Source organism: Neopsephotus bourkii, unplaced genomic scaffold (genome assembly GCF_033783945.1).
Source record: "Neopsephotus bourkii isolate Nb327-2 ecotype Australia unplaced genomic scaffold, CSIRO-AGI_Nbou_v1 NB_1019, whole genome shotgun sequence".
NCBI lineage: Eukaryota > Metazoa > Chordata > Aves > Psittaciformes > Psittacidae > Neopsephotus > Neopsephotus bourkii.
The window spans coordinates 257544-269851 of NW_026901508.1; the positions used below are offsets into that span (position 1 = coordinate 257544).

Here is a 12308-nt window from a genome sequence, read left to right on the forward strand (position 1 = left end):
GATGCCTCAAGTCTCCCTCAGGTCTCCCCTGGAGCTTTCTGCCAGAGGCTCCAGGTAGGACCATTCTCTCTGGCTGTGGTGTAAAGCACATTTTTCACATCTGGCCCAGTCCAGAATGGTCCAAGGGCTACTGCATGAACTATCGTTAAATTTGTTCAAAGGCTTGTTGTTGCTCAGGGCCCCATATAAATCATTCTTCTTCCAGGTCACATGATTGAGAGGGCTTACAATCAAACTGTAATTTGGGATGGACATTCTGCAGAACCCCACAACACCCACGAAAGCTTGTGGTTCTTTCTCATTAGTTGGTGGAGACATTGCTGTTATTTTGTTGATCACATCTGTAGGGATCTAGTGACATCCTTCTTGCCATTTTATTCCCAGAAATTGAATCTCCTGTGCAGGTCCCTTGACCTTACTCTGTTTTATGGCAAAACAAGCTTGCAGAAGGACACCTTGCCATGGTGTCTGTTGCTTTGCCATCAGATCCAGAGACATCCTTTTCCACTTGATGGTACTGGGTAGCGTTGAGCAGGGCTTAGTAGGGATAGGCCAAGCCCCAGCATGTTACAGTTATTTGTACTCTCTGGTATTGCCAGGGCGACAGCCCACCTTGCCTAAATGTTTTACTAGTTTTTCTGGATTTTGCACTTGTTCAGGGATGAAGTCCCGACCCTGGAGGTGCCCACTGACCTAGGTACTTGTCCATATTACCTCACATACCCTGTCACTCGTGACTGTCCAGCCTCGTTGAAGATCTCCTTGTGGTGTTCTTAGATAATTGTTTAACATTAAACAGGACCTGAACCATGTGCAGCAACATGCTGGTTCCCAGCAGAAAGACCAGGTTGGTTTCAAGGGCATTCAAATGGTCTTCACAATCTTTAAAATTCTTTAATGCTGCTGTCAATAGCCTCACAGGAGAGCGGAAGGTGAGAGGGAATGTCTCCTCCATAGGTTGGCCCTCCGAGGGGGAAAAAAAAGAAGTGTAATTATTAATAATTCCCATTACATTGCTCCCAAAGTGTAGAGGTGATGGTCATGCTGAGAACACATACCAGGTTAGTTTCATGATCAATACTTCTGTTGTATCACAAGCCGTTACCATAAAGTACAGCGAAACAAGCACCTTAGCCCAGGCCCCCAGCAAATACTGGCTTCAAGTAAGGTGTGACATAACAAAACTCTGAGACCAAGCGCAACAACTCTGAGAGCAAATAAATCATTATTGCGGCGAGTGACTAATAATATGAATCAGTGAATGCTTATCACAAATACAATTAGACACACTCCAGTTAAATCTGTCATTATCTCAACCCTTCGAGCCCCACGTTGGGGACCACAAAGAATTGTCATGGTTTACATCCAGATGGTAATTCAGCACAATGCAGCCACTCGTTTACCCCTCCTTCTTCTCACTTCCGGGCAGGATGTAGAGGATAATTGAATGTAAACCCCAGTGTTTACAATCTAATATTCCTTTGAATGAGTTTCATTTAGAAACCATTCAGTTCACTTTAGCTGTCTTCTAAGCGCTTAAGCTGGATTTCAGTGCATCTTCTGAATAATAGTATGGGTTCACGTTCAGTTTCAGAGAAAATCTGACCTGAAATGGATTTCAGTTAAAATTGAGGTTGGACACTTTAAATGATTCTAAAACATTTGTTGGTGGCATTCATTTTGTCCTTGCTTGCATACATTTTTTTTCCCTGTGACAGACAAATTGTCAATAAAATAAGTTGTCCAATCCTGAGTGAATGAATAGAAAATATCCAGGAAAAGAAATTCACTGAAACTTTAAAGTTGAATTCAGCAACCTTAATATTAATATGTGTGCTTGTACCTAGTATTTCCTGTTGGTTTAGTTACAGACATCAGATATCAGTCAAATATGAAGGTGGTAGGCATAGGAGCATAAATGGTAGATATCCTTTTTGGATTGAGACTTTTAATGGAAGAAGTACTGTCCTGGGTTTAGCAGTAGCAGTCATTTTTCTCTTTCTTGGTAGCTGGTGCACTGCTGTGTTTTGACTTTCGGGCTGGGAACAAAGCTGATAAAAATGATGTTTTGGTTTGGCCAAGGACTTTGTGAGCCTAATGCTCTGCCAGGGAGGAGGGGAAGCTGGGAGGAAGCAGAGACAGGACACCTGACCCAAACTGACCAAAGAGGTATTCCATACCACAGCACGTCATGCCCAGGATGTAACTGGGGAGGGACCTGGAAGGGGCTAGAGTGGACTGCAGGGTTGGAGGAGGTATCGGTCGGTGCTTGATCGGGATGGGGGGGCAAGTTATCGGTCGCCTGGTGATGAGGTGTTGTATTCTCTTCCCTTGTTATTTCCTTTATTATTACTATTATTGGTGGTAGCAGTAGTGATTTGTTATACCTTAGTTACTAAACTGTTCTTATCTCAACTCGTGGGAGCTGCATTCTTTTTGGTTCTCCTCTCCGTCCCTCCAGGAGTAGGGGGAGGGCAAGAAGGAGGAGGAGTGAGTGCACAAACTGTCTGTCAGGGTTTAAACCATGACATTTCTTTTTGGCGCACAAAGTGGGGCACGAGGGGTTGAGATAACAACAGATCTGACGGTCACAATGCTGATTTATTGGCTCTCAGAGTTGTTCCTCTTGATCTCACAGCTTCAGAATGTTGTAACTTACTTCGAGCCAGTGTTTGCTGTGTTAGTGTTTATCAAGTGTGGGGCTTGGGCTAAGCTTCCTGTCTCACTGTACTGTATGGCAATCACTTGTAATACGGGTGGGCTCCAGCAGCAGGGCGGGACGGACGTGGCCGTGGACTGGTACCTGGCCGTCTGGCTGCTCCTCACCGTCCTGGCCCTCGCCCTCGCCTCCGTCTGCGTGAGGTTCTGGGAAGCCAAGGGGAAGCGGCCCCGGGAGCCGGTGGCTGCTGAAGGGACCCTGGAGAGCGGCCCCGGGCACCAAACGGCAACGGGAGCGGGGCTGGAGGCCGGCAGGGAGCGGCTGCCGGTGGAGGAGGTCAGGGCGGTCGAGGAGCGGAAGGAGGCGGCTGCCGAGCAGAGGGAGAAGACGGCGGAGGAGCCGAGCCCCGCAGAGGAGCTGAGCCCCGCGGTCGAGCTCAGCCCCGCAACGGCCGAGAGCATTCCCCGCAAGCCGCCCGCCGAGCCCCAGGAGGATGCAGGAGACCCCGCAGCATTTCCCAGCAAGGCAGAGGAGGAAGAGCTGGACTCAGGAAAAGGGAAGCTGGTGGTGGGAGAGCCGGCAAGCACAGCAGCTACACCAGCCCCAAGGACAAGCACAGGAGCTACACCAGCCCCAGTGACAAGTACAGCAGCATTGTTTGAGAGTTCTGAAGGTTTTGAATGGCCTTTGGGTACCCTTGGGACCTGCCTGCTGATTGTGATGGTGTTCACTATGTTGGCACACATGCAGAGTGTGTTTTACCCACCACCATTGTGTCTGATCCCAAAATTTAAGCAGAGTCGGGTTTGGGTCTTGTCTGGGGTTAGACAACGATATGGGAGGACCAAGAGGTTTTCCCCAAGGCTGGACAGCCATGAGTGGCAGGGCATGTGGGACAGTATGGGCAAGTATCTAGTCCACTGGGCCCCTCCAGTGCTTTGGAAACATTGGAGATGGAAAGCAGCTGTATGGAGTCCCCAGCAACAAGCTGCAGAAACTGCTGAAGGGGACAGTGAATTATTTTTGGCCCGGTGGGCCCATGACCCTTAAGGCCATCAAAGCAGAGATGCAACATAGAGATGGACTCATGATCAAGGGGTGGACCTAACAATGGACACTACTGCCCAGGTTATTCATGTGTGTGAACACTGCACACAGCCTCTCCTGCTCTGAAAGACTGTTACAAGAGATGGAGCCTGACATCATGGACCAGATGGACTCAGCAGCTTTATAGGGACTAGTCTTTGCACTAAGATAGAAGTGCACTGAGATCAGAGTGATGGTATATTGAAAATGTAGGATCTGAGCATGACGTGAATGGTATGGAATAAGGGGTGGATAATGTCCTGGGTTTAGCAGCAGCAGTCATTTTTTCTCCTTCTTGGTAGCTGGTGCAGTGCTGTGTTTTGACTTTCGGGCTGGGAACAAAGCTGATAAAAATGATGTTTTGGTTTGGCCAAGGACTTTGTGAGCCTCATGCTCTGCCAGGGAGGAGGGGAAGCTGGGAGGAAGCAGAGACAGGACACCTGACGCAAACTGACCAAAGAGGTATTCCATACCACAGCACATCATGCCCAGGATGTAACTGGGGAGGGACCTGGAAGGGGCTAGAGTGGACTGCAGGGTTGGAGGAGGTATGGGTCGGTGCTTGATCGGGCTGGGGGGGCGTGTTATCGGTCGCCTGGTGATGAGGTGTTGTATTCTCTTCCCTTGTTATTTCCTTTATTATTACTATTATTGGTGGTAGCAGTAGTGATTTGTGTTATACCTTAGTTACTAAACTGTTCTTATCTCAACCTGTGGGAGCTGCATTCTTTTTGGTTCTCCTCTCCGTCCCTCCAGGAGTAGGGGGAGGGCAAGAAGGGGGAGGAGTGATTGCACAGTCTGGCAGGGTTTAAACCACGACAAGTACACTATCTCAAGGCCACAATAACTGCACTATTTATCTCTGGAGTCCTAGCTCTGATCTGTTGAAAGACATTCCCTGTGTGCGCTACAGTCATGAAGGGTACAGCTTGCCTAAAATTTGATATGAAAAAAATTTATCTTTCAAGTAATCAAAAATAGCTTCATAAATATAATAATTTCCATCTGGTTTGTGCCCAGTTATTATTCTGATAATTTGGGGAGAATGATGTTAGAGATTTTCCCTTTTTCATATTGTTACGAGTAGCATCAAGTAGTGTTGGTGTACATATGGGTAGTAAACACCATACTATTTGTCAGGTTAAATCACTTGGAAGGGGACAAATGTGAGGTGTAGTGTATTTGTACTGGTTATGCTAACTTATAAGATATTGACATTATACATAATAAGTCTATTATTAAGTGCTTTATGATGTAGGTCTTTGATTTATTAAATATTTCTGTAGATTTTCCAGCTGCTGAACTTCATGGGTATTCTGATCGCGCATCTGTGAGCTGTTTTAGTTCAGCTCTTTGGCTGGAGAATAGTGCTTACTTTTTTTGTTAGACCAAATCTTTCACTGCATAAGATAGAAGCAAATGACTAGATAAATTTCTAGAACACAAATTTCTATCTGTGGTAATAGTTTTAGAAAGATGTTACTTAGGACCAAAAGTTTGGGGTTTTTTTTGTGGGTTTTTTTTTGTTTGTTTGTTTTGTTTTGGGTTTTTTTTGTGTTGTTTTAGCGTAAATGCTCTTTTCTTATTAACAGATTAAACAGCAGTGACACTTACGGAGAACCTATGTATATTCAGATGGTAACGGCACTAGTTCTGCAGCTTATTCAGTGTGTGGTGCATTTGCCATCAACAGAAAAAGATTCTAATTCAGAGGAGGAATCAAACAAAAAAGTAAGGTGTTGTTTGGTTGGTTGGTTGGTTTTTTTAAGAGACATAATTTTTGTGTGTGTGTGCAGGAAATACTTTATAGGTATAGTATTTTATGGTTGTGCTCAAGTAATTAAGCATCATAATTTTATGTCTGCTGGAATTATCCGATGAATGAGAAATGCTGATCTGGAAGTCATATTTTTGTGTATGTTAAAATATTAGACAAATAAATCTTGTTATTTTTAGGTGGATCAAGATGTGCTTATTACTAACTCATATGAAACAGCTATGAGAACAGCACAAAACTTCCTTTCTATTTTCCTTAAGAAGTAAGTACTGTTGCATTCTTTAGTGTATCGATGAAACAAACTCCAAATAAAATCTCTCACACTTTAAGACAAACCAAACCACTTCACAATGCTAAATGACTACTAATAAAGTTACTTGTAACAATAGATATTTAGATCCCTAAGAGAGCTACCTGTATGGATAAAAATGCTTATGGAACAGAAATTTTGCAGGGGTTTCTTTACACAATTAAGAATCTGTCTGATAGTTTATGTAGCATCCTTTTTTAAGGGGTCTTTTACTCACCTGATGCATGGAATAGAAGGCTGAGTAAATATTTTATGTGATGAAATCGGATACTTTCTGAATGTCAAAGATATAAAACTCCTAAGATTACTTTCGTTTAGATAAACTTAGGAATGTCAATAGCTCAACAGGGGAAAAAAACTGTACATGAATACCAAAGGGATTTATAACAAAAAGTCCTGAGGTTTTTATCATGTTAATTTCTACTGTTACGCCAAAAGGCTATTTATGAGCCATCTATCTATCTCTGCATACTTCTGGTATCATATAAGTGAAACACTATCAGGTATGTTATCTTTTGATTTTTTATTTTTTATTTACATTCTGATTTTAACTTTTGTGGAGCATAATACTGAGTTTTCTTATAATTGTGAGATAAGTCAGACCAGGTTTAAGGACATAACACCTCCTAAATACCCCACTCTAGCTTTAGCTTTAGAATTTTACCTACTTTGTCCATCCAAATTAATGCAGACTTTAACTCAAAACAATTAAAAAAATAAAGCTTAGGAACAAAATTCTAGTATCCTGGATTAGCTGCTTTGCTTGCAGTGCAACTTGGAGTGATAACCATTTAAACTATTTGTCTGTAAATGGATAAAAGCAATTTTTCTGCTAATAATTTGGATTATTTTTTTTAATTGCATACAATTAGTTTTATAATGTCTCTTAAATTCACTTAAAAATGCATTTTCTTTCGAACAGGTGTGGCAGTAAACAAGGGGAAGAAGATTACAGACCACTTTTTGAGAACTTCATTCAAGATCTTCTTTCCACAGTCAATAAACCAGAATGGCCAGCTGCAGAGTTGCTACTTAGTTTATTAGGAAGGTTACTGGTAAGGGCTACTTATTTTTTAACTATTATATTAATTTAGTTTTTATTACAATGCAACTTGCTTATTTCAGCTCAAACTGTTACAGGAATGATTTCTGATTTCATCACTTAAGGATTTTCTTACATGTATCACTATTATGTAATGCATAAAAAATATTTAGGTCAGAAGATCATTGATATGAAACTTAGTAAAGGTCATATGTATACAGTTTCTCATGGAAGTCCACATTGAAAAATGCCATTGTATAGCATCTAATAAGTGTAGATATTCATTGGGAATAAAGTCAGACTGCAATTATTCATGTTAAATACTCTGGACAATTCCTTTAGCACAGAACCTTCAAACAGTTAAGTAGTTTTTAAGCAATAATAGTATATTTACTTATGGAATGTATAGTTTTACAGAATGTGAATATTTTCATGTATGTGTTTTTTGAGAGTTGTTCTTCAATATTATGATGTAATTAACACAGTAATTTGACCTGTTTCTTGGAAAAGCATTTTATGGTCCTGTTCCTGGTAAAATGTAATTTTCTTTATACTTATGTACATAATAAGGAAGTTGCATTATGGTGTTTAAGATCTGTACTATTACAAAGGATATCTGCTCTACTAATGTAGAGTAAAATGTGTATTTAAAAAAAAATGAAAGAGCATCTTTGTAGAGGGAGACCCAATAAAGGAAAAAAAATGTAAAATAAGGAGTGTATCTGTGATGTAATAGTAAATTACAGAATTTTATGCAGTATGGAAGTTATGTGGAATTTTTAGAGAAGGCCAAGCAAGGTCTCTTGAGAAGAATCTCAGTTGCATAAATAGGTAGTTTTTTTCTAACAGTTTATTCTGCTTTTCTTAGGTTCACCAGTTCAGTAACAAATCTACAGAAATGGCATTAAGAGTTGCATCACTTGACTATCTTGGAACTGTAGCTGCAAGACTCAGGAAAGATGCAGTCACTAGCAAAATGGATCAAGGATCTATAGCCAGAATCCTCAAACAGGTGTGTGAGAGATTCCATGTCAGCTGGATTGAAATGTATTCATTTAAAAATTTGAACATTTTGAAGATGTGTGAAAACCTGGCATTGTGCAGAATGAGTTTTCATTGTTCAGAGTTCTGAATCAAATATGTTCAATTTATAAATATCATATTTGTTAATTCATTACTTTCTCATGCCATCTCCCTAGTGATCATGTTAAGTGGTTAATTACAATGGTAAAACCAGTTTTCTTGTGACAATATAGAGGATATAATGGAAGGATAGTTGGTTTCTATCTTAAGAGGCCTTAAAAATATATGTGTGTGTATGTATGCCTTTGCTATTGCAAAGTGGTAATTGAGCTTATGGCAAGTGCCATACACAGACTTTAAAGAGTTAAGCTGTTAGTCCTGTAAGGTTAGCTTTTATGTGATGTAGCTAGTATTAGTTGGGGTTTGGGGAGAGGATCGTTGTTTGGGGGTATTTTTGTCTGGTTTTGCTTTGGTTTTTTGCTTGTGGCTTGGTTCAGTCTGTTGGGTTTTTTTGGTGTTGTGGGGGTTTTGTTTATTTATTTACTAGACTTGTATATATCTTTCATTAGAGAATTCATATTTTCATTTTTTCTAATGCTGTTTATCAAAATGTTTCCAGATGTGCAAGGGTGGCAGCAATTAACAGAGCAGTGTAGGCATTTGGGCTCTGTAGTACATAGTATGACGAGAAAATCTTGAGTCTTATTTGTCCTTTTAAAAATATGGACTTGCACATTTCTTATGGGTGCTAGATATTTCTTTCTGATCTACTAGTTGTTCTCAACATGATTAGATCCATAGTTGAATTGTTCTATGTGTCCCGTCAAATCTTTGTCCATGACTTAATATAATTTATACTTCTATGTGCTAAGGGGTTATTGTTCTCCTCTGTTGGCAGTGATTTTGACAATTCTACATTAGACTTCACAGGGAAATATTTTAGAAAAATCATTTTCTCTTATCTTCAGCAGTTATATAACAGTATTGAAAAGTATTCTAAAAATATACATACCTGAATGGTGACCTGAATTTTTCTATTTGTTTGGGGGTTATTTTACAGGATCATGCAGTCACTAGGCATTGACATCTGCAGAAAATAAAATTGTTGTGTTCAATTGAGTGCTAAAAGCATTTTTTTCAGTTACTCAGGAAGCTTAACATCAATGATGGTAGATAGCACCATCCATACTTTGTGGAAGGTGTGTACTATGCAGTACCATCAGTCAGAGTAAACAGTGTGCTATTTATAAATGATTTGTAACATAAGAACAAGTAACTACTTGGAAATATGTAGGTGACATCTAAGCTTCAATTTGTTTTTCAACTGGCAGGAAAATAAGATCTATTGATAGACATTCGGCTTTAGTCATTTGAAAGATCTTAAATTATTGTTTTCATTCAGAAATGAGCTTATACCTCTACAGATTTTTCTTTCCTGCTGAATTGAACACTTAGACGCTGTTGGATATTTCCTTCTACCCTCTGATACCATTGCCACAATATTCCCCAACGATTAATGTGTGCTTTTGACATTTTTAAACAGTAGATTTTTTTTCATAGCAATCGGTCATAGATTGTCAAGTTGATTTGAACACTTGCACATGCTTTTCATTAGCTTATCTCTTGATACGCTGAAGTTCTGGACTTCTGACTGTTTCTTTTTGTTTGTTCCAGACATTTTACTTGTTTGAAAATACCTAGGCAGTTAAGGTTCATCAAGCAACTTTTTTTTTCAGCCTTTTATCCACAGAATTTAGCACTGGTTGAAGGCCAGGCTTTCAAATCAGAATTTGCACCTATATTAGAGTGCCATATATATATATAAATCTATGTCATGGTTTAAAACCAGTCAGACAGCTTGTTCACTCACTTCCCCCCTTCTTGCCCTCCCCCTACTCCCGGGGGGACAGAGAGGAGAATCGAAAAGAATGCAACTCCCACAGGTTGAGATAACAGTTTAGTAACTAAGGTATAACACAAATTACTACTGCTACCACCAATAATAATAAGGATAAGGGAAATAACTAGGGAAGAGAATACAATACCTCACCACCTGCTGACCGATAACTCGTCCCCCCAGCCCGACCAAGCACCGACCGATTCATTAGGGACTGTAGTGATAGGACAAGGGGTAATGGGTTAAAACTTAAACAGGGGAAGTTTAGATTGGATATAAGGAGGAAATTCTTTCCTGTTAGGGTGGTGAGGCACTGGAATAGGTTGCCCAAGGAGGTTGTGAATGCTCCATCCCTGGCAGTGTTCAAGGCCAGGTTGGATGAGGCCTTGGGTGATATGGTTTAGAGCGAGGTGTCCCTGCCCATGGCAGGGGGATTGGAACTTGATGATCTTAAGGTCCTTTCCAACCCTAACCATTCTATGATACCTCCTCCAACCCTGCAGTCTCCTAGCCCTTCCAGGTAACTCTCAGTTACCTCCCAGGCATGACGTGCTGTGGTATGGAATACTTCTTTGGTCAGTTTGGGTCAGGTGTCCTGTCTCTGCTTCCTCCCGGCTTCCCCTCCTCCCTGGCAGAGCATGAGGCTCAGAAAGTCATAGTAAAACATCAGTGTTATCAGCTCTGTTCCCAGGCCAAAAGTCAAAACACAACACTGCACCAGCTACTAAGAAGGAGAAAAATGACTGCTACTGCTGAACCCAGGACAATCTATATTAGTATTATGTGCATTGTAGACATGTTTTGAATTCTTGAATTCATTTTGGAAAAAAAAAAATATTTTTTTTTCTGCTGTAGCATCAGCAATTGCAAGGACCTGTGTATCTCAGTATTGTACTAGGGGGGGAAAAAGTGTGGGTTATGTTTGGGGCTTATGCTGCCTTGTAGGTGTTGAGAAAATTAGTTTCTGATTCATTAACAAGTTACTTGATACTGCTTTATTCTCTATAGCCACTATATGAGGAGAAGTATATTGTATCACAGTCATTTACAAAATCATTGAATTTGCATAGGCTGGAACTATTTAAGAGGTTCTGATTTTGGCATTCATACAGTTTAGATATTCACAAATGTGATATAGTCTCCAGTGCTAGTTCTCAGGTTAATATTTCATATGTAATCCTTTTTGTGCATCTTAAAAGGAAAATTAATATTAGCCTGTTCTGTAGATAGGCTTTATGCACTAGGTGGAATTTTTATAAAATGGATGACTGTTCTCAAGTTTTTTGACTGGTAGAAACTTAATTGAGTCTCAGAGAGCATGATCCTGTAGTGCTAGAGCTCAAGGGTGTTTGGTAACAACCTCTATAAGATTGAGCATACTTGCTGCACTTTGTGTGGATGCTTTATCCCTGATAGAATCATAGAATAGATAGGGTTGGAAAGGAGATAACCATAAGATCATCTTATCATCTTAAGCCGTGGGCAGGAACACCTCACACTAACCATGCCACCCAAGGCAATGTCCAACCTGGCTTTGAACACCGCCAGGGATGGAGCATTCACAACTTCCCTGGGTAACTCATTCCAGTACCTCACCACCCTAACAGGAAAGAATTTCCTCCTTATATCCAATCTGAATTTCCCTGTTTAAGTTTGAACCAGTTACCCCTTGTCCTACCACTACAGTCTCTAATGAAGAGTCCATCCCCAGCATCCCTATAGGCCCCCTTCAGATACTGGAAGGCTGCTATGAAGTCTCCACACAGACTTCTCCAGGCTGAACAGCCACAACTTTATCAGCCTGTCTACATAAGGGAGGTGCTCCAGTCCCCTGATCCTCCTCTGGACTTGTTCCAACAGTTCCATGTCCTTTTTATGTTGAGGACACCAGAACTACACACAATACTCCAAGCGAGGTCTCGTGAGATTTATATCAAGTATTTTTAATATTTTTACCCGTATTTTTTTAATGTTGTCTGTATTTTATATTTATTTTCATCTGACTTCTTTGCCTTTTATCCCTTGTTCACCTGAGTAGTCAGTTTCAGTATTTAATATTGGTGAGAGAGCTTTTATAGGTTAAACCTTGTGTCAGTCTACTATGTATCCCACCACTCCCAGTCAGTTGCCAGCACCTATAATAAATGCTCGGAGCAATGCAGAGATATTCCGGCTGCTCCAGCCAATGAGCCGGCTTCATTTGGAGCTCAGCTCAGATGCCTGTATACAAATGCCCGTCGCATGGGGAACAAACAAGATGAATTAGAGATGTGTGCTCGTCTATGGGGGTATGACATTATAGGCATCACAGAAACATGGTGGGATGGCTCCTATGACTGGAGTGTTGGAATGGAAGGTTACAGACTCTTTAGAAAACACAAGCCTGGCAGGCACGGAGGGGGAGTTGCCCTTTATGTTAGGGATAGGCTGGAGTGTATGGAACTCTGTCTGGGGACAGGTGAGCAGATAACAGAGAGCTTGTGGGTTAGGGTTAAAGGGAAAACAGCGGTGGGA

General features: G+C 40.9%; 1 protein-coding gene across 6 annotated transcripts in view; it reads left to right on the top strand.

The window, feature by feature from the left end:
* LOC133215963 (nipped-B-like protein) overlaps positions 1–12308 on the top strand; it is a 268197-nt gene that overhangs the window by 146265 nt on the left and 109624 nt on the right. For all 6 annotated transcript variants that reach the window (XR_009726531.1, XM_061360335.1, XM_061360337.1 and 3 more), the window contains 4 exons: positions 5338–5476; positions 5702–5784; positions 6755–6887; positions 7743–7886. Coding sequence is in view for 5 of the 6 variants with exons in the window: in XM_061360335.1 (XP_061216319.1) it covers positions 5338–5476; positions 5702–5784; positions 6755–6887; positions 7743–7886 (499 nt within the window). In the remaining variant the exon portion in view is untranslated. The remainder of the gene's footprint in view (positions 1–5337; positions 5477–5701; positions 5785–6754; positions 6888–7742; positions 7887–12308) is intronic.